The sequence below is a fragment of the Condylura cristata genome, unplaced genomic scaffold (assembly GCF_000260355.1).
Source record: "Condylura cristata isolate star-nosed mole 26May11 unplaced genomic scaffold, ConCri1.0 scaffold00011, whole genome shotgun sequence".
Taxonomy (NCBI): domain Eukaryota; kingdom Metazoa; phylum Chordata; class Mammalia; order Eulipotyphla; family Talpidae; genus Condylura; species Condylura cristata.
Window position 1 is genome coordinate 26,983,134 of NW_004567112.1, and position 23,454 is coordinate 27,006,587.

General features: G+C 39.7%; 2 protein-coding genes across 3 annotated transcripts in view; one reads left to right on the forward strand and one right to left on the reverse strand.

Moving 5' to 3' along the window:
- MAPK8 (mitogen-activated protein kinase 8) overlaps positions 1–6,149 on the reverse strand; it is a 51,420-nt gene extending 45,271 nt beyond the window's left edge. For both annotated transcript variants that reach the window (XM_004680669.2, XM_004680670.2), the window contains exon 1: positions 6,002–6,149. The gene's annotated coding sequence lies outside the window, so the exon portion shown is untranslated. The remainder of the gene's footprint in view (positions 1–6,001) is intronic.
- A 14,830-nt stretch (positions 6,150–20,979) lies between these two features.
- Positions 20,980–23,454, forward strand: part of FRMPD2 (FERM and PDZ domain containing 2) — a 74,633-nt gene continuing 72,158 nt past the window's right edge. Inside the window, exon 1 of the mRNA XM_004681045.1 lies at positions 20,980–21,004. Coding sequence (XP_004681102.1) covers positions 20,980–21,004 — 25 coding nt within the window. The remainder of the gene's footprint in view (positions 21,005–23,454) is intronic.

The window sequence follows — 23,454 nt, forward strand, 5'->3', positions numbered from 1 at the left end:
CTCCGGGGCAGGCGGGAATCGAACTCATGCGGAAGCGGCTTTAGATTCTCAGTGCTGTGCTTTAACCCGCTGCGCCACCAGGGAGGGCCTCCTTAAAGGTATTTTAACTCTTGTTTTATATGCTGTGTAATAACACTTTAAAATCAATGCTACCAACACAACAAAAGAAAACATTAAGGGCATAAAAGTTGAGATGGGAAGCAAAAAAAAGGCATGATTTATGACTTAAAAATTAAAACTTCAATTATTGAACTATAAGATTACAAACAATAACAGAATTTTAAATGGAGGGGTTACTGAATATACAAATATTAAAAAGCAAAAATTAAAGTTATCTTTAAATGAGAAATCAGGTAAAAGATGAACCTAAAAAGAGATTCTGAGATTGACTAAGGTTTGCCCTTTCTTATTAGATTTATACCACATTCTTAATTCTAACCAGAAATTGGTTACAAAGACTTCTTTTTGTGGTTTATCTAGTGAATATATTTTATTAGGTTAACAGATTGTCCAGTAGAGGACAGTATTTTTAAAGTTTAAGGCATACAGCATGATGATTTACTTCTCATATAAACACAATTCAATGAAAAAAAAAAAAGTTCTTGCTATGATATGAGAACTTAGTATTTATTCTTTGTAACTTTCCTATATTTCAATAAAAGTGTTAGCTATACTCATCATGTTTTACACTTACATCGACTGTAGTTGATTATCTTATAACTGATGAAGTATATGCTTGACCCCTTTCTCCAACTAATCATTACCCCCAAATTCTGCCTCTGGTATTAAGTCCATTCCCTTTTTTTCTTAGTTTTGGGTTTTTTGGTCTTTGTTTTTAAGATTCCACATATAAGTGGAATCAAACATTATGTATCTTTTTCTCACTTACTTAGTCATTGTATTTTAAAGACTGGGCAAGAGTAACATGGTTTGGATGTTCCAAGTGTCACAATGTCCAGTTCTGAAGCCTGATGACTAAAGAAATTTGCAAATAAAATGCTTAACTGTATATGGTTTCTTATATTATTATATAAATGCATTTATTCTTATCCTTAACTCCATCACATTATAATTACTGAAAGTGGAGACTGACTTTTACTTCCTGTGACCCCCACATTACTTAAGACCTGCATAGGTACAGAATGACTTCTCAATAAATTCTGCACCACCTTATAGCTGCTGTACTTAAGGAACAAGCAATTTTATATACCAATGTAATCATACAAACACTAAACAGCAAACTTAAAAAACATAATATTAAAAGGCAATAATTCCAGATGCCATTACAAATAACTTCACTAATTTTTTCTAGACATCTAGAAAATGCTTCATGAACTGGTGAGAACACCTGATCTCTGACAAATCTGCAATCTTCACATAGAACCAAAGATCTCAATGAGATTAAAGATGCAAATGCATTCCATTTTCTTCAAATGTGGAAACATGATAAAGCTATACTCAGTTCCTGAGTTCCCATTCCTTTATATATCTATCAGAATAAATCTAGGAAAAGTGAAGGCAATTCTCTGCCACAGGAAAGGTAACAAGGGCAAACAACTTAGTATCACAGAATGTAGCAAATCTGTTCCCTTTAATAATTATTTAAAACATTTCCAAATCTTAAGGCAGAACCACTGGTCCCAATGTTAAATCACTAAGCTCAATTTGAGATAATCAACTCCCTAAAGATGCAAAGAGAAACAAGTGACATATTTTAGTGAATCTGCAGTATACTGTACATCTAATTAGTTTTAAATTTACTTGGCATTTTGCATTTGTTCCAAGTTAAAAATAAGTGGTAACAATAGCTAAAACTTCAACTTAAATCTAGCATTCCAGGCAATGCACTGGTGTCAACCACTTTATATGCAATGCCTTATTTAAACCTCCTGGTCCTGTAAGATTATGTGCTATTATTAATCTCTTGCTTGAAAAAAACTAAGAGACCCAAAGATGATATATAACCTAAACTAGCCTGGGCCATAGACTGGAATTCAGGATCTAAAACCAGTGCTAGCAACCACTATTTAAACTCCTTAACTTGCTAACGAACTGATAGATTTTAACCAAACCTAACAGGCTAACAGGTGACCTAAAGGTAACAGGTGACACAGATGTCTACTTGTGGTATAACCCACCACCATGGAAAAAAAAAAAAAAAAGAAAAAAAGGCACCTATTGTTTTCTAGAAGGTCTTACATACACACTCCCATGAAATCCATTTAAAACTAGATTTCAGGCCCTCCCTGGTGGTGCAGCAGGTTAAAGCACAGCACTAAGAAGTCAGAGCTACTTCAGCATGAGTTAGATCCTGACTCTGGAGATGACCCATATGGCATTGGCAGACCTCTCCTGACCTGCCTGCTGCTCCCCTCAGCAGTGTACTTCATCATTTAGACTCCTCACTCAGTCTCTGGTGAATTCTCTCACCGCCCCTGTAGTGAGAACAGAACTGGCCTGTACCCCAGTTCTGTATGCATTAAAAAAAAAAAAAACAAAAACCCACAGAATTGTTTGGAATAATTCTTCTCATATCTTTTAAAGCTCATATTCTCATATTCATTGTTGAAATAAGCCTTAACATAAGCTTCTTGAGACTATCAAACTCTTTATTTTCACATCTTCCACTAAATCTCTGAGAGCACATCTCAAAAGTAACCATGGTACCATAAAATAAATAAAATCTATTATTCAAAGAACTCCTAAGTTACAGTGAAGCCCTTTTTTTATGGCTATTACAGAAAATATAATCCAATTTTTTTTTGCTTATGAAAATTACAATAATCTTTCATTTAAAAAAAAAAAAACAGAATTATATGACTCCAAACAAACAAACAAAGAGACTCCTTTGTCTCAGGATGTTTTCTAAAGACTGACCTGCCTGGGAAACCACCATTCTACCAAAGGAAAAAAAAAGTTCCATCAGCTTCAGTTTATACTCAACCAAAAAGGTGAAGCAACTTGTCTAAGGCTGTAGAACCTGATGACAAAATCCAGATGATATAACTGAGAAGTGAACCTAGATATGATTCCTTGACAGTTATAGGCCCACCTACTATCCAGAATGATAGAGGACAACTCTTATTTCAAAATTCTGACTTTTTAGATAGCAAAATCTGTTGACTCTGAACTGATCTCTGAAATCAAAGTTCAAATTATTACAGCAAGAAGATAAAGCTCCTAAATTATGAGGTAAATAGTTCATGACTAAGACAAAAAGCACGACAGATCACTGAAATAGGCAAATGATTCATATCTAAAGGTATGTGGCTATAATGACATCTCCCTGCATTACATGAATCAGAAAAGCTACTACCTATAGCACTAACTTGATAGAGACCTCTAGAAAGCTGGGCTCTTAATGCCAGACATTATTTTAAACTTCTACATGTGCTGCAAATCATCTCAACTATCCAGATGACTCAAATAAATCAAAACTCAACTTAGACTTCTCTATTCAACAAGTTAATTATCATTAGGACAGTCTGTGATTAGTCATTTAACAAATTACTTAAAACTGTTTCACTGAGTAATGAGTATCTTCACAAGGTTATTTCTATAAAACTAGAAACTGAGCAAAAAGTCAAGATCTAATCTCAATGATTTCACTAGAATTTACTTTTCAGTGAATTTCTTTTCCAAGTGGCATTTCTTCCAAAATTTAATGGGAGAAGTAACTTAGAGTAGAATGGGGAATGACTGCCATTGAGTATGGGGTGTGACTGTTGATGGGTATGGGATTTCTTGGTGTGATTAAAAAAAATGTTCTGGAATTAGTGGTAATAACCACATAACCTATAAACATACTAGAAACAAAAACACACAGGCATATTCTAAAGAGTGAATTTTATGGTATGTGAGTTATATCTTGATAAAGATGGTATTTAAGGAAACCAACAAAACTGAGAAAACAACAACAAAAAGAAAACCTCCTAACACATGCCCTGCCAAAGAATTTGTATTAGTAACGCTTACTGGCCTGTGATATACTTTAACTAGATAAGTAATCTGGTACCTCAAGATTTTCATCCCTCTTAATTGTCACTTTCTTAATTCTACTCTATCAATAATAAGCTCACCTCAAATTCACTTATATTTAAAACAAATGCTAAGATGTATTAACTAGTGAGTGAAAGAGATATAACTTTGATAAGCCAATAGTTTTAGGCCCATAAACGTCATCAATATTATTAGCATGAGGTAAAACTTTTTAAAGTTTCTAATAGAAGTTTTATTCAGCTTGGTAAGTTTGTTCTTTTTCCACTCAAAGGAAATCACCAAAGACTTTTCAAATTATTTTCACAAAAGGATAAATGCAATTATTATAGACCCTTGTTAAATATCAATTGTACAGTATAACACACATAAAAAACACATTAAAGTTTTATTGTAGGATACAAATAGTTTAGATTAGAAAAATAGACACTGAATGATTAAAATGCCGCTATGATCGTGACAGGTAAGACATGTATGAACTGATCATGTAGCCACTTGGAAGTGAGTTTGCATGAAACATTCAAAACTTTACAGAGAACATTAGAAGTAATTGCAATGAGCTTTTCATTAATTTAATTTTTATTGAATACATATATTCCAGGCCAGATATCAAAAGAGGCACATTAGCGACATTTGCCTTCAGAAAAATCCCAATTTGATTGTTTTTGTCAGGCACAGCATCTGACCACCTAGGTTTAACTCAAACAAGGGGAATTTAATATAAATATTTTAAATAATTGTAAGACTTAAAACTGAAAAATAAAGTTTGAAAATAAGAAAAGCTATTGTACATTTAAACCAAATCTAGCTGACTGTCTAATATAACATTACACAAGTAGTTCTAGATGGTACTACTGAAAAACAGTAAAATGACCAATAATTTAACTATACCTGGGTTTCACACACATCACTTATGCGCTCCTCACATTGAAAGAGACATTCATTATATTTCAAAGCATCATCTTTCATTAAAGGTATTTCTCATTACCTTCAAACGCTCCATTGGAGTACAATGTGTAACAGTTGTTGAATGAATGGATGAAATAAACAGATGTTCTAATTGCCAAGGAAGTACTTGCTGGGTGCTAATCTCAAAACACAATGGACTGCCAGAACAGAATTCTAGTAGAAAAATCACGGAAATTTCATAGTAAAAACGTTAAGCCCCAGACATCTACCTGATACCTTGCAATCAACGTGTTAAATTCACAATAAAGATTTGACAAGAAACTTTGAGAAATTAAAACGCGCTTGTTCATTACAATACTCTAAATGGACTTGACTCCACCATCTAATGACTGGGAAGACAAGTGCAAGACAAAGGATTGGAGGGTGGGGTGAAAAAGTCAAAAGGTCACCACCGAGTGACCCTCAAGAGAAACGAGCGCTGACCACTGAAGCTTGCGCTGAGCTTGCTGGACACCTTCTGCCCAAGCCTTGGGCCCTGACTCTCCCTGGCAGCCCAGAGTTGAAGGCCATTCTAGTTTTTCTTCGGCGCTCAGCTTGCGTTCGCCCAGGACCTTAGCACAAAGAAACCACCGAGAAACAAAACACGGTCCCAGCAGGCGCCGAGGACCCGGGGACCGAGCGCTCTCCGCGGTTCCTCACCACCGGGGTAGGCATGCCGGGGCGCCTCGATCCGACCCTCGCCAAGTATTTCAGAACTTGCCACCCACCCCCCGCTCCATTTTCTCCAGACGTGGACGCGGGACCCGTGCGAGGACAGACCGGCGGAGCTGGGGCGGCGGGCCAGGGACGGGTGGGCGGCCGGCGATCGCCGGGGTCCCGCAACCTCACGCTTCCCCGCCAGCCCCCGCCTCTCCGGCTGCTATTGTTCCCGCTTGCCCCCGCCCGCCGCTTGCCCCCCGCCCGTCGCGAGCTCCCGCCCCCACTCCCAGGAGGGGGTCACCGCGGAGAAGGCGGCGGCGGAGGCAGCAGCAGCACAATAACATAAACACGGTGGGGCCGCCAGCTGCCCCAGGCCTGGGGCGTTCACCGCACTTACCCGCAGCGCAGCGAACCGGGACAGGAAAGGCCACCGGCTGGGACCGGCGCCGTCCGGGAGGTTGCCGCGGCCGTTACCCAGGGCTGCTCGCGGCTCCGCGCTGCGGGCCGCGTCGTCCGGCCTCGGTGCTCCGCTGAGTAACAGGGACGCGAGCCGTCACCGCGCACGCCCGCCCACGTCATCGCGCAGGACCCGCCCCCGCGCCTAGAGAGCTGCCCGCTGGGCGGAGCAGCCCCAGGGCCCGGATTGCGGGGGCGGGGCCCGCAGCCCAGGGGCGGGGTTATTCTCGGGGGCCGGGACGACTGGCGGAGGTCGTCTGGAGGCGGAGCTGCGGGGAGAGCTTGAGAGAGCCGCGCGCGAGAGGCGGAACGCAAAGCGGGAGGGGGCGGAGCCCTGCGCCGGGCACGTGTCGGCGCGTGGCCCAAGCGCCCCGCATCTGACCCGGGGCAGCCTGGCAATCTGTGCCAAAGCCTTTGGAACTCTTTGCCCAAGGGTTTCAAAGTCAGGTGATCTTCAGCCAAACCCGCCTCAGGAACACGTGGCTGATTAGGGCGCACACCTGACTGAGGAGCGCGTTACCTTGACCACAAATAAATCACATTCACAGGACAGCTGACCTGGGCCCAGCAAACCACAAACAAGTAAGTGTGCTCTTCAACCACCTGGAGAAAGCTGCCGCCTGTTTTTCCCCAACCCACATTCTGCCAGTAATAAGAATAAATAGGGTAATGCGTTTATTACCCTACAGTGCTTGTGTCTGTTGAAAAGCCCTTAATATACAACAATATGGGGAATGGTTTCTCAATAACAGGCATTCATACATTTTAGCAATTTAAAGTCCATGTGTTCTGGGAATTCTTGACTTTCTTAAGGAGATACACTATGTATCTAATGAATGTAAGTACTGTGTATGCATAGGAAAAACCTGGAAAGAAATATACCAAATTATGTTAATAACAATTTATCATTGGAGTGTGGAATGAGAGGTGATTTTGTTTTATACTGACGGTATTTTCCCATGCTTTCCAAATAGAAGAATTATGACTCAAAAATAGGTAACTTTTAATTATGAACATATAAGTATTTGTTGAATAAATGAGTGCAGTTAGGTAGATTCTTTTTCATGTTGGGCTAACTGCTGCAGTGATTCTGAATGGGGATGTAAATGTGGACAGTTATTTTTTCCTTCCCATCCTTTCACTCCTCCTCAGCCGTCTTTAATTCCTTCCTTGCATTATTTCTCCAATAAATATTTATTGCATGCCAATTCTTTGCCAGGCACTCTGTTAGCACTGACAGTATGTTACAGACTTTAATCATTGTAATGTGGAAGTAATAACAAAAAAAAAAATACAAAATCTCTGGGAAATAATGATATGGACACACAGTATATGAAACAAATTTATAGAATAAATAAAGTCAAAAAATATTGCAGACAGGTATTTTGGTGTGCAAGGGTGCTGTGAGAATGATCTTGGGTGAGTTGGAGATTGAGGACAGGTCAGTGCAGGTGAGAGCGAGGAAGAAGGAGCTATGAAGTTGGGTTGGGAAGATTAGAAAGGGGCCAAATCTAGGGCGTAACCATGTCACCCTAGTTGAAATTTATGTCCATCCCTAAGTTCAGTGGGAACCCCTTCACATGTTTCATTTGAAGTAGTGGCATGCTCTAAATGAAAAAGACTCCTTATGGAAGGAGACCAGGAAGATGTAGCAGTTGTCTAGAGGACCAATGGCAGAGAATTGTTTGTAAAGGGAAGGATTAAGGGACCAGCTAGGAGATCCAATGAACAGAATCTGGGGATGGTCTAGGAAAGCCCAGCAATCTGTTTTGACTAAGTATTTCTGATGCCCATTTAAGTATGAGAACCACTTACAACACCAGGTCTCAAGTCTGCTTGCTCATTCATATCACTTTGGGAGCTTTTAAAACTACCCATATGTGGACTCCACTTTTTGAGGAAATAGAGTGTCATCAGAAAAAATCCTATGTTTCCTGCTTTTGGCCAAGTATGGGTAATGGTGCTAGTTCTCTGAGATGGAAATCTTCAAAGAAAATGGATCGTGAAAACAGGAATGGGGCCTTCAAACCTCTTGATCTTCCTAAAAGAGACATTAAGTTGGCAGTTAAATATATGTAATTGAGGTCAGGTGGATAAGAGATGAATCACTGACAGATGAAGAATGACTTAATGCCTTGGTCATGGATGAATTACTTAGGCTTGAGAGAGAAGGGATAAAGAATGAGAAGAGTTGGGAGTCCATCTTGAGGAACATTAGCATTAAAAGGTCATAAAGAGGAGAATGAGCCCGTGAAGAAACTGATGGGGAAAGTAGAAGAAAAAACAAGAGTGAGGGATTTAAGAAGAAAGGCTTGATCAATAACATCAAATGTAAGAGTAGGCTTGAAGCCCTAGAGTACCTAGAGTTGGAAATAGATTAAAGAGCACTGAGAAATAATGGGAAATGAGGAATGGAGACAGTGAATATTGATGAGTCACACAGTGCAGAAAGATATAATCATCTTATACAACTGATTAGAAGATTATGTTGAAAGGGGTGGAAGTAGTGGCAGGTACCTCCTGCAGCTCACCAGAAAAATTAAAGACCCTGGAGGTAACAAAAGACAACATATTCAAAGCAGTTTTAAAGTGTAGGGTGTTGCCAAAACAGAGCTCCCAAGTTTAATGCCTGGGTCTATAATGCTGTTTAACAGCTTCTCTTTCATTTAACATGGAAAGCTTCTGATTTAACATTAATCAACCATGTATATCTTCCAACTCTGTATTTCCAGAAAGGACATTATGAATGTTAACATTAATATATGTGCATGTGCGACTTTAGGAAGAATTTCACTACTTGTGTTTGAATGTAATCACTGCCGGCATTCTGCAAATTGAAAATGATTTTTGTAACCCAGGCCTCCTTCTTCCTTCTCATGGCATTGTTTCTTGTTAATCTGTTTGGATCCTTGCAAGCCTATTGGGTAGAGAAAAAAGGAAGCGTAAAGGAAGTCAGGCTTATTGCTTCAGAGGAGTTATTTTAAGGACATGTCTTGATGGGGTATCTCTGAGGCTGGAATGGAGAAGCCGAGAAGGGGAAGCTATAGGTCCCTTAAACCCATTCTCTGCTGGAACTCTGAGAGATGGTCAGGAAGAGGTTGTAACATGTCCAGATAGTTCTTTCCTTGTCATACTTAGGTCACACAAGTACATACTAGATTGTGATAGGCTGAGCTATCAGGTGAATTTTATCAAGCTGTTTTAAGAGAGCAGAAACCAAAACTTGAGGCTTTATCTCACTTCCTAGTTCTCTGATGCCATCATGGAGCAAGGAATTGGGGAGTGGGGCTTACCACTAAGGCCTGCAGAAGGGCATGACCAAGAACATACCCTCTCTCCTAAGCCCCTTGTCTGCTGTTCTCTAGCCTTGCTTTTAAAGCCTCCAAGTCAATTTCCCAACCATGCCCTCAACCACATAAACTTCTCCCTCACAGGAGAAAAGAGGTTCAGCACCTTGGTCAGCCACCTACTGACTCAGAGGTGTTCTGTAAGTCTCTTTCAAGGTAAAGCCTGCCCACTCCAAAGGGGACCAGTTAAAGCCCTGGTTGCAGGAGGAGTTAAAAAAAAAAATAATAATGGTCATGTTCAAGTTGCAAATTATCTTTCCCAATTGCTAGAATGATGATTTATTTTTTCATGAGTCAAGATAGGACCAAAAATGTTAGTGGCTTGTGAGTCACAACTTGAACAGAACAAAGTGGAAGTAAAAGTGGCTCCAATTTAAACTTAGAAAAATTAATAGTATCCGTCTCTTTTCTTAGACTTCCTTCTTCCATTTCACCCCACTTCCCTCACACTGCCCTGGCTTCTGTGTGTACACAAGCGCGAGATAACCAAGCTAGTCAAGATTATGGTTTAATTGCACACCCATAAATTCTCATAAAAAAAACCTGACTAGCATTTATTCCCCTAAGGTAAGGATATTCACACTATGGCCCACAGACCAGCAACATCAGCATTATCTAAAACTTGTTGGAAATGAAAATCTCATACTTACCCAGGCATGCGGAACTAGAAGCCTTGCTTGAGGGACCCAGCAATATATGTCTGAATAAACCTTTTGAGGATTTCTGATGCCCTCCCAAGTTTGGAAACCACTGTTCTAAGACATCTGCTCTCAAGATGACTAGCTCATTTGTATGACCTTAGGAGCATTTAAAACCACCCACTCTAGGCTCCACTTCTGGCCCTCAGATCTCTGTAGTTATTTCAGAATCCCTCAGGTGATTTTGATGTGCAGCTGAGGCTGAGAGCCTGTGCCTTAAGCAATTCAACTTATTTTCTCTTCTTTAAAATCTGAGTAAACTGGACAGGACAATCTGCCCCACTATCCCTTCTAGTTTACTTTTTGTTTCAATTTCTTTCTTTTCATTATTGTCTCTTTTTCTAATATGCCCCTACCTCAACAGCCTATATGCACCAATGCTAAATTGCCCTTTCTCATCCACACCCAGATAATGAAGATACTCAGTGTTCATCTACTAGAGAAAGAAATTAAAGGGGATTGGATAGGAGGAAAATACATTGGCAAAATGTTGAAAAGCTTCCCTGTGAATTTAAAAACCAAATGTGAAAGCCCACTTCCTTTCTACTTTATACAATATCAAATGCCCTAAACATTACAGTAAGCCAAGGCAAAAAGTCAAAGTTATAAGAGTAATAAATGAATAATCCAAGCAGTTATTTTTCAGAAAGTATATGATTATGTAGGTAGATAATAAAAAGAGTCAACAGGTGAGTTTGTTTAATTAATAAACACAGCAATCTCTCTATATATTTGTATTGTTAAGGGGAAGGGTGTCCTAAAGGAACTCTGCAGTCTTATGGACTCCACCCCCTACTCCAGGTTTCTGGACACTACACCTACACCTCCCAGAAACTACATCTCCCAGCAGTACCAGGGAGAGAACTGCGAGGACCCAAGGGCAGTGCTAGCAGGAATTCTGGGACATTTGGGGGAGAAATAGGGTGCGATTGCCTCTTGCGCTCTCTCACTGGGGAAAAGACTCTCCTGACCGCGTGACTCCGTGTGTTCAGTCAGCCTAGCCATAAGGTATTCCAGTTACTTTGTATCCCGCTCTCTCCCTGGGTTGTATCCTATTCCTTTCCCTTTTGTAAATAAACCTGTTATTGATCCTTTTATGTGTACCTGCAGTATAACTGAATTGTGAGGCCCCACAGATGGGTGGCCTAGTCCACCCTGGGCTACCCTGTAAGTTTAACAATATAATTAATGGCTAAGCAATCTACATATATGTATAGCAATATATAAAAGTTGTTATTATTTCTGTATTACCAGCAACAAACAGATAATAAAGAGATGCTCAGTGAGTTAAGGGATATTTAAAAAATAGTATGAATAACATGAAGTACCCAGATATGAATCAAACAAATTATGCAAGAGCTAACTGTGGAAAAATTATAAAACTTAATTGAATGGCATTAAAGAAAAGACCTAACTACATGGATATATGTACTATATTTGTAAATTGGATAGCTCACCATTGCAAACATTAGTTCTCTCTAGATTTACCTAGACATCTAATTCAACCTTTATAAAATTCTTAATTGAACTAGAATCCCATATTCTGCCTCGACCTTGGGTCCTTTCCATTTTTCTTTTACCTTCCTTTCAACACACTTATCAAACTAAGTCTTAAGTGCCTCTTAAAAAACTTTCTCATGGTTCTTCTCCGTTCCAGCATCTCCCACACCTGTTGCTTCTTTGCCATCACTGTGGCTAGGTAGCACTTCTAGTCTTGGCCCTGTCAAGTGAATTATTGGACAGATGGAGGGAGGTTTCCAGAATGACAGTTGGTACCTTTGGCTTAGAAGTGATTGTCTTCAGGGCTAGGAGGGAAAATCAGAGTCCAAGCAACACATACTTGCAGAAAATGAGGCAGAAATAGACAAGCTGAAGAGGTAAAGAAGGCGGCGGTGGAGGGGAGAAGTATAAAGATAGTTTTGGTATTGAAGTTCTTTGTTTTCTCCATCCTGAGTATTAACTCATTTCCATGAAGCATGAGGGGCCAATGGAGATAGGAGAAAAAGCTACTCAAACAAATGGATGGTATGAGAAGCCATATTAAGAATCTTACCAAATGAAGAGATTGATTTAGAGAGGACTTTATAGCTGCTCAACTTCATCTAGCTCCTCAGTGTAAGAGTCTGGAGTTGAAACCTAAGTCTGGCTTTATAACCACTACATGCTGCCTTCCATGGACTCTGTTGTTTTTCTTTTTAATTTCTAAATGATTGCAGTATTGCTCACCAAACTGCACTCAAGGTCATCCTGACAAAGAGCTGTGGTATTATTTCATGATTGAGGAATCTTGGTGTAGTTCCAGTAATGATCAACAGGTGTCAGAGTCACCAGCTGGCTACAGGGTGGTGGCTCTGCATTGTTTGACATGGGACTGCCTTGTGACCTTGGAAAGTCTTTTCAGCAACTTGTCAAGGGTAAAGAAAAATATCCCAGAAACTCACATCACTCCTTTCACATTGGCTCCTCCACACATTTGGATGAACCCTCTAGTTCAGAAGAAGAAATCATACTGACAGGGAGTTTGTGACCTACGAGAATATAAAACAGTCCTAGATTTCTAAAAGAAATGCTGTATTTAAAATTTTGTTTATAGTTAATGAATTATCAAGGTAGATGCAGAGAGGTGGTGTTGCACATCTCTCTAGCATTCAACCATCTCAAGACAGCTCCCATTTACTATCCTTTGACTCTGAAAAAGTCTACCTGCCACAGAGTTGATTGCAGTAAATGCTTGAGTAAATAATAACAATAATAATATAAACAATGCTAGTAATACTGATTAAGCTGTATTGAGAAAGTAAACAACACCAGAATTTCTGTGTCTGCTTATTTAATTCTCATGATCATGCCATTTTAATAAAAGGTAAAGTAACTCCTTCGAGTTCCTGTGGCCATTGAGTGGTGGGATCGATGGATGAATGAGTAAATAGATAAGTTTCGTCATTGTCATATCTTTCAGGCCAGATCTCAGTTTGTGAATGAAATCATAGGCGGGATGGAGGCCATATCAGGAACTGAGGGAAGACCAGGAGAGGCAGAATTTCTTTTCCCAGATAGGTGGTCTATTGAAAGCATGGAAAGGAGGATCTACATGGGAATGTGTAACTGTGTGTGTGGCTGAAAACACAGCATTTTTTAATGTAATACAAAGCAATGGTGGGCCACTTAGAGATTAAAACTGACTCATTAATTAAGAAGAATACTTGAGCACGAAATTGTGGGAAGATATGTGTTCCTCTCCTTTATTACTGACCAAATCCAGGGTGTCTCTTGCTCCCTAGGATGTGGAAGGAACAACAGCAAAGGGCATTTCTAGCCAATCGCTCCCGTAATAGCAGAGAAATTATCAAAGACTGGCCCCCTCTCCTGAATGTCATACTTCCCTCTTGGTGGAGAACTCAGGAGTTCATTTGTCTCTTCCTAGAACTTTACCAGTGACTGGAATATGTTGTTACAAGAAGAAAGTACATTGCTCAGTGACAAAGCTTCCCTTTGGTAGGCTTAGCCTATATCCAGCTCCATCTGCTCTGCATCCCTAGGGCCCTTATTTGCTCTTCCTTGGTCTGTAGAGCTGAATTCTGGCCCCAACTCACTGCTGTTTGTCTCAGGTCCACATGTCTTCTTCTCCACCTGGTCTAGAGTATTCCACTTAGCTCATTGCATCTGAAAGGAGAGCCACCCAGTTGGCATCAGCAGGGAAAGGTGTCTCTATCCACAGGGTCTAACCCTGAGGTAGGTGGTCCTGCTTGAGTCCTGAGGACATTCTTTTAACCTCCTGCTCCTGACTTCCAGGGTTAGACCACAGAGCCTTGTCATGGGAATCTTAGTCAAGGCTGTGCCTTTCTTTCAATTATGATTCATAGCAAAACAGTGCCTAAATTTTATCCAAGCATGTAGCAGCAGAACTAACCAAGTAGTCATTACAAATCACAAACATTTTTCAGGTGCCCATGCACCGGACAGGTAAGCCTGGCAGAACTTGAAACTGTAGCCCTGAGGCCACCAAATGAAGTGGCAGGTCCTAGGCTCTGCCCTGACGTTTCTTGCTGGTCTGCCAGTCTAACCTGGCTTTGTTTCCCTCCTCCAGTCCCCTGTTCTCTACATCCTTTCTAGTCATAAACAAATCCGGTTCAACCTGACTCGGCCCTGTTCAGCACTGGAACAGACCCTTCTTTGACATTTAGTGGGATCCTTTTCTTTTTCTTTTTTTATTTTGGTACACAAAGCCTCCTTTCTGCTCAATCTTCTTCAAAACTAACAAGGCACCATCTGCTCAAGATTTGAAGCCTGAGTGTCTAGTCTTGAAAAAATCCATGCTCTTCCTCCCCTACTCCCCACCCCCCAATAGAGTATCAGGCACTGAGCAGATCTCTGGTACTGGTCCCTGGTTTATCCCAGTTATTCTCTGCTTACCCTGGCCTCCCTTTGTCCTTCCTGACTCTTGACCCTCTGCAAGACCCCAGCCTCTTGTACCTGTGGGTTTCTTAACCATTTTAACTATTCCTTAAATTAATTAGCATCTCAGAATTCCTAGGATTCATTCCAGATCATTTCCATTTTTAAGTCTGGACCTCATCATACAAAATAATTTTAAGTACTACTTTCCTGATGTGAGAATTTTCAAAGTGTTCCCATACTCCTTTTTCCCTCATCCTTCTCTCTCTTGTCTACTGTAAATAAAAGAACTATCTCTCCACTGCTCCCAAGATTGTCATTACATAGGTTCTTTCCATGGAGGGAACACAGGTTTTGAAGTCTGGTTATTTTAGGTTCAACTCTTATAGCTCTATCATTTTTTCTAGACATGTATCCTTGGGCAGTTATTTGACTTCTCTGAGCTTCAGTTTCCTAAACTGAAAAATTTCCCACCTCCTAATATGTATGCATATATAGAAGAATCATATGCTATGTATAGAAGGCTTCTTGACACATAGCAGGCCTTTACTAAACCAAGTGGTTACTGTTCACGGTATGATCAGTTGTGCTCTTGCTCTTGAAAGTGATTTCTGACACTTTGGAACTTCTCCATGGGTTTGATCAGCTCATTATTTCCCAGCTGGGTGACCTTGACCAATTCAGTTAGCCTCTCTGAATTCTAATTTTCTTTGAAAAATAGTGAAAAGGCATTGGCCTCACAGAGTTAATTTGAGATACAAATGAGGCTAAGCCAAAGTCTACAGTAACATTGTGGATACTGTCTAAGTCCCGTGTCTGCAAAGTTACAAAATTCCATCATCTAATCAGCAGGTATTTATTGAACTTTTGTTCTGATCCAGGCCCTGTTCCCGGTGCTGAAGGTGGGGCATTATGGACAATATTCTTGGTTTTTCACTTACTAAAAAGGCACCCCTTTCTTTCTGGGTCTCAGAGGTCCAGTTTGTACATAAGCCAGGGAGCAGGTGCTCCAGAAAGATGGACAGGGGCTATTGTCCTACTCCATTTTGGCTTAGTCCATGACCTCATCTAGACAATAATATAAACAGAGAAGTTGGCTAATATTCTGAAAACATTCCCACAGATAAATAAAGGTTATTCTCACCTGTCTGGCATGGTTATATCATGGATATGAAGACAGAAGTCACAGCAGCCATTTTCAGTGTTAGAAGAGACATGTCAACCCAAGTTTGTGATATTAACTGCTGAATGCACATTTGTGTGAAAACACAGATGTCCTCGATTGAGTCACTTGTTATAGTTTACCTGTCACATGCAGCTGAAAACACCCTGTGAGCAGTAAGCAAGATGGATAATGCCCCTGTCCTCATATAGCTTACATCTGTCAGTGGGGAAATATAAAATAAGTCAATAAACACACATAATTTTAGGGCATCAATGACCCTAAAGTAGGCAAGGGGAAGCAGAGTTTAGAAAATGGCAAAAATACCTCTGTGAATAAAAGGCAAGAAATCAATAGGAAAGAGAAGGTATAAGGGTTAGATCACATCTTGTGAGCCATGCTAAGATATTCCAATTTTATACTACTGTGTCATAGGAAGATTCCTTTTTTTTTTATTCATACAGAACTGGGGTACAAGCCAGACATTCAGGGGGACAGCAAGAGGCTGCACCAGAGAGAGAGAGGGGAACAGAACAGGCAGATTGATAAGTACACTGCTGAGGGGAGCAGCAGGCGGGTAAGGCGAGGTCTGCCACGCCATGTGAGTCACCTCCAGGTCTTGGGATCGAACTCGCACTGAAACGGCTGCGGCTAGCTTGCAATGCTGTATCCTAACCTGCTGCGCCACCAGGGAGGGCCCCCTTAGGAAGATTCTTAAACAAGGAAATGAAAAGAACTGCCTTTGATTTCAAAGGGACAGATGTAACTGATGGGTGGGAAGGTAGCACTCTCAGACAGGGAGCTACTTCAGTGGTTCAGGTGACAGATTATGATAGTTTCTGGGAGGAAGGCGCAAGCAAATCCTAAGGTTTGCAGTCTATTCATCGTGAAATGTAGAGGACAACTGGGTAGATCCTGGTGGCATTTATTGACATGATTAGATCAAGAAATGAGGGTTTATTTTTAGGAGGAAAATGACTTTGACATCAACAGTCCTCTTTCAGATAAGCTAAAGTTTGAGTTGCCCATTGGGCTTTCAAAGCGGAAATATATGGGTAGTTGGATCAAATAACCCAGTTTATTGGTGGGGTAGGGGTTCTTTATATGTATGATGAACTTATGACTCACCAGCCTATAGATGATAGCTGAACCCTTAGGAATTGAGATTTCATGTTGGGAATGTATATAGAGGAAAAGAGGACTGAGGAAGGCAATTTAGGCATGTAGATATCAGTGGAAGCAGAGGGGTGGGGAAAGAGGGAAGTAGCACAGAGACTGCTGCAGAAGTGAATTGCCTGCAAGGTTTGAAGAAAGTCCCTTGGAGTCCAAGGGAGTGAACCATTTCAAGGAAGAGGGACTAACTTAATGACATTGCAGAGCTGTAAGATGAACAGAGACCTTACCTTTGGGATTTGACAGTCTTGGAAACAACCTTTTCAGGACTTAGACTGGGGATCCAGAGAGTTGAAAGATTTTATGCTGTAACCATGGAGGGGTTCCATCAGCCAGATTCTCTCTCCTTAGTGAAGTTTGAAGTTATTAGCAGATCATGAAGAGAGAGAAGATGTTGTGAATATTGTCTTAGTGGAGTGGAAGGCCATTTGACTAAGGAAATGTGGCAGAAGTATTGAGCATTGTAAAATCTACTTGACATGTGTGACTGTGAGCACACGTGCTGTTCTTCAACCTGTTTCACTTGCTTGAACATAGGGATACAGTAGGTGGAGAACTGTATTTACCAAGGTAAATTGGTGAGAGTCAGAGGAGGGGCTTGCGGATGGGTAGAGCCATATAGTCCCATTCTACATTGGAATCCAGTTGCCTCAACTTCTTGCAGAATTGGGGTATTTCCTGCCTGGAACATTTTCAAGGTGTTACCCTCTCCCCTGTAGTTTAGAATCAGTCCCTGCTAATTTGGATTTACATTTGGTAAGATAGCACAGAGTCATCCTTCAGTCAACAGAACCTGCATGGGAGCCCCTGAAGGGCAGGACTGTGCTTCAGACATCTTTGCTATCCCACTGGGTGGGGCAGGTTGACTGGCCATCGGATCAACCTGCAGGCTGCTACCACTCAATCCTGCAAGGGGGTAGTTAAGTGCATGTGTTCTTGAACTTGTGCTCTCTCTCTCATATATTCTGTAACTTCTACTTTTGAAATAAGTATAGTTTATGCAAAGGTAGTATAGAGAGGACCCTCTCCCCAGTTTCTTCTGTTGCTTAGATCTCAACTAACAATAGTACAATATCAAAACAAAAAAAATCCTATGTGTGGAATTCTGTGCCACTGTTGCCACCACCACCTCAAGCAAGATGCAGAATTAATTCCATTATCACAAATCTCCCCTGGACTCCCCATTTATAACCATGCACCTTTTCACCCACTATTCCTGATCTGGCAACTGTTGCTCTGTTTTTATCAGTATCATTTCATCATTTCAAGGAATGTCTTCAATACGTGACCATTTGAGATTGGCTTTCCCACTCAGCACAGTGCCCTTGAGATACATCCAAGTATTATAGGTACCAATGGTTCATTCATTTTTATTGCTAAGTAGGTCCCATGGTATGAATGTACCACAGTTTGCTTCACCATTCACCTGCTGTGACATTTTAATTCTTAACAGTTTTTCACTTTATTGTCAACAAAGCTGACAATCACGTACAAGGTTTTGGACAGAAGTCTTCATTATCTGGGCTACATGCCTAGGAGTTCAATTATTGGCAAAAATAATGCTTAGTTTTTAAGAAACTGACAAACTGTTTTCCAGATTAACTGTGCTATTTTTAATGTCCTCAGAAACAATGTCTGAGAGGTCCCTGTTTCTACTTAAAATTTTAAAAATTATATTATTTTATATTTAATGAATTTGTAACTTAGGACAAGTTAGACACCGACTATATTCTTAAGTGAAATAAGGGGTGAATTGTTTTAGTATTTAATTCCACTTGGTTATATATCTTACTTCCAAGAACTGTAATATATATGAATAAACATGGATTTTGAAAGTGAAACAATTGAATTTTAAAATAATATGCAAATTAAGAATTGAAATACTGAATTAGGATTTCTCTTCACTTTAATTTGAATGTATGAAATTTTAGCAGAGATAAATATAGAAGGGGGTTGCTGCTGAGTGCCAATATTTGTTTAAAAAAAAAAAAAAGGTGAAGGTGGTAGTTACCTTAAGACCAGCCTTTGCCTGTGTTCAGTAACTTAGGTATTGCTCTCTGTTCTGCTGTGTGCCGCCATGTGACTGACTTCACTTTCTCTATCTGGGACTCTTCCATTAGCATAAACAAATTACTACTTGAAAATTACTAGGCATTTGCTAAAATGAAGATGCCCCTGGCCCTCTCTCAGAGAAGGAGGCTCAGCTCTGAGGTGCTGCTTGGGAATTTACATTTTATCGAGTTTCAGTTTGGATCTGATGAGGAGACAGATTTAGGTGCAACGTACTAAATGAATGCAAATACTATAAAATATTTTATTGGCTATTATAGTTTGCAAGTAGCTTTAAGCAAGGAAAAAAGATAAATTTTGTGAAGTATTATATGAAATTTATTAGTTTTTTTTTTCATAAAAACAATAGTAGATGGGGAGAGAGAACACCCCAATGGACAATAATTTCCTGACTAAATAAAAATAATTGATGATTAAACACTTAAAACTTTCTCTTCAAAGCAACCATTATTAAGTTCTTGTGATTCCTTCTAGATAAAGAATATAAAAATCATATACCAACACTACAACATACATATTCATTCTATAATATTTGCATAATTGGTTTATGTATGTTTATGTAATATTTATATGGTATCTATTTCATTATGTTCTAATTACATGTAGTTTTTTGTATCTACAGTTAGAGAAGTAACAAGACTTTCACATCTTTTGTGTTTTAGGATATTTTCTTGATGAATGATGAGTATCAAATCTACCTCCTTTCTTTGTATAGAGACGTAGCTGACTTTCCATTGTATATGAATACCTCAACTTATTTCTCTTACCATCCTTACTTACTCATGTCCACTATTGATGGACGTTCTGATCGATGCTTTCAGTTCTCTATTATTGGAAAAAATGTCCTACTGTGAACACCCTTTTCATAAACTTGGATAAACTTCTGCAAAAATGTCCTTGAGTTTTGTTTCTCACAGTGAGTTTACAAATGATAAATGCATTTACTGTATTGACAGATACTACTAAATGCCCTGCAGAATGGCTGGATTAATCTTCCTTCCCACTGCTGGCACATGGGAGAGCTCATTCACCATGGTTTCATCAGCATTGCCATTTTGTAGAACATCATTTTTTTTTTTGGTTAATATATGAAATGCATGTTTTCTTTGAAATAGTCTCAATTTTGAAACTGCTTTTTTTTTTTTTAAATTTAAAGGGCCTAAAAGACCTGCTCCTTTAAACTTACCTCTATCGAGAGCTTATCTAATTTTTGTCCTTGTACTTTTCCTCCTCCTTTTATGAATTTAAAAGTACCAGAGTGTAAGAATTCCTTTCTGCTTTTATGATAACATTTTTCTTTCTAAAATTTTTATTGAGATACTGATTTGACTAACCTCAAAGCTGCATATACTTAATGTCTACAACTTGATGTGTTTGGGGATAAGTATATACTCATGAAGCCATCACTGTAATTTCTGCCATAAACATACCCATCTCCTCAAAAAGTTTCTTCCTGTCCTGTTTATTAATGTTATTATTAATATTATTCCTATTATATGTGTGTGCTTGTGAAATGATCACCAACACATTCCTTTTGTCTGGTTATGTTCCCTCATTGTGATTTTGCATATTTCTGTTTTATTGGGTGTAGATACAAAGTCTGTCTCAGTTAAAAGGCAGGGAGACTTGTTGAGTTAATACCACTAAGTCCCAGCTCATGGCTGGTCTCTGAATCTTCACTAAGAAATCCTTGGATTGGACCAGGAGATAAAAATGACATCAACATAAAAGCCCCTTCTGGCCTGCAATCCCATTGCCTTCTGTAGCACCTAATCCAGTTGAGCTCTTACAGGCTCTCTCACGGGCCACTGGCTTTGAGGACTCAGGCTGCTGGGTTACTGTGTCTGTTAACAGGCCAGAAACTTCACAGGGCTCAGCCCATGAGTACAAGCAGCGGGAAAGGGAAAGGCTTTTGTTGACTTACTTACTGGACAGCCAAATGCTTAGTAACAAACAGTAAACAAGGCAGTAACACCTAACGACAGTGGGAGCTCAGCAGAGAGACAGCAGAAAGCCCCAGCACACTGTCAGAACGTTGTCCATGAGGGCCTAGATGGGGTCACAGACACTTCGGATGCAGCCTTTGGCAGAGGACACAGGTAATTTTTGGTATCGTTTACTTTTCTACTATAAATCCAGTCCAGGGGAAGGACAACCCATGCCCTGGGTCTGGGTAGCAGGAATAGCATAGCGTGGCTGGAGTAGGCTCTGTGTTAAGGGCTCTGTAGTATCTACTGAAGTGGTGCAGACTCCTGGAAGAGCTGAGGTGAGTAGAGTTTGAATACCACATGGGAACTGGCAGGAGATAGGGGGGCAGAGAGGAGAGAAAGGCATCTTGGGCAGAGAAAAGGCATGCAGAAATGCCCAGTGTCATGAATAAGTATCCTAGGAACAGAACTTTAGTGAAGTGTGAAGATAGCCATCTGATAAGAAAGGAAGTTCCAGAGGTAAACAGTGCAGAGCCAGAGAGGTCTTCTATGGCTTAAATTTAATTTAGCAGGTCCTGGAGAAACATGGATAATTTTAATGGGGAAGATGTCATGATAATATTTCATTACTAAGAAGCTTATTGTAGTGGCAGTATGAATGTGGGATAGGAGAAAGCTTGAGATGGCTATTACCTCAGGAAACAATAGTGGGAATGTAGAGAACCGCCAATAAGGTGATAGCAGACTGAAAAAAATCCAGTATGCATATATATGTTCATTAAAAATTGTATTGACATGAAGGATGTACACTGCAGAATTGACAAGGAATAAAATCTAAAATTTGTTACTGCAAATACAATGTAGTCAACCGATTTACACAGAATGAGTTCACTGGTATTTGTTGACCTCTTGTATCCTTAGTCTGTGTTTGCAATTGACTGAGGAATGTTGTCCCAACACAAATATTAGCTTGTGTTTTTTACAATGTATACATTTTTCCTTATTTAGTTTACAAGAAGACAATTAACCAATGAAGTTGAGCCCTTAATTTCATTAATTTGTCAATGAGATTAATATCTTCTTTGCTGACTTAAAGTTTTCAAATTCTGGAAGAATATTTTCCCAATGTTTGTGCAATTCACAATTCTAATTATACAGATTTTTTGTACCTATTGTAGCTACAGAGATGATATACTTTTCGATTTAATGTAATTTTTAATTTTTTTCATCACTTTCTTAAGTCTAGATACACAGTAAAGTAATAAACCAAACCCATATTCTTGCTGTAAATATTCCACCATGATCAAATCCAAACTCCTGATGTGATATCAATGAGTAGGAAGTTGGAAGAAAAGTGCATTGGCACACCAGTGTGCAGTATTTCTGATACACATCTATTTGATTAAGCTCAAGAGCATGTAGTAAAATGTTGTGAAATAATTAGGAAATGGTGAGTTTTGACTATATGGATAATATCATTTATTTGTTAATGATTTTTTTCTATAACTTATTTTTTTTAAGCTATGCTTAACATTTAACAACTCACAGGATTCCTGGAATTTAATAATTGTCTCCCACTGGTCAGTTAGATGCACTTTTTCAGTGCATCTCAGAATCCAAGAGCATTTTAGAGACAGAAATGAGGGGGATGGACTATAATTAGTGGTGATGGGAGAAGAAATTAAGAATAGTCACTTCTTTCTATAGACAGATAAAACTTATAAAATAGGAAACACAGGAACAGATTTAAGGATGAAAGTCAGTATTAGATTCTGAAAAGACAAATATGAATGTTAATTATGAACTTAAATGTAGAACAGAGGAAAGTTTGAGTGTCCTTTCCAAGTTTGAAGAGCAATCACTGGACTTCCTCAGATTTCTGAAGACTTGGTTCTCACTCCCCTCTGGCCAGGCCCTGCTGGGATCATATACTTTGAATTCCCAGCCTCTAAACTCCCAATCCTAATATATTGGTGCTCAATGGAATTCATTTTGGCTAAGTTATTCTATGTTTAAACTTATGCTTACTTTTCCTTTCTGTAAATGTACCATTACGCTTTAACAGCAATTCTGCCTCCAAATTCTAATTGACCATAGGCAGAACCTGTCTGTTGGGAACCTAAATTAAAGCCTCAGAAGGTTTTAAAGTAGATGAGTAACACCATTGGGTTTGTGGCTTAGGTGGTATCTGCAAGATGGAGAATGGGTTTGGGCAGTGGAAATGTTGTGTGTGAGGAAAGTATTTTGGAAAATGTATTGGCTATTCAGTCAGGGGATACTAGAAGCTTAGGTCAGGCTATTGACAGTGGGGGTAGAGGGGTGTGGGGGAGAAATGGAAGGATTTGAGAGAGGCTGGAGGTAGTGTGACTAAGTGGATGGGCAGTTGAGGGGAAAGGAGAAGATAGGAGTAATACCTGACGGTTTGACTCATGTTGCTGTGAAGGTGGTAAAGCCATTTATTTGGATAGGGAATGGGGGAGGAGTAATTAGAGGGAAGATTTCAGTCTTGAGCATCCAGTGAGACTGTCTTTTAGAAAGTGAGAGCACCAAGTAGGTGCTCAAAAGAGAAGAGAAGTCTGGACTGGAGATACCACCATTGAGGTGATGGGTTGACTACATCA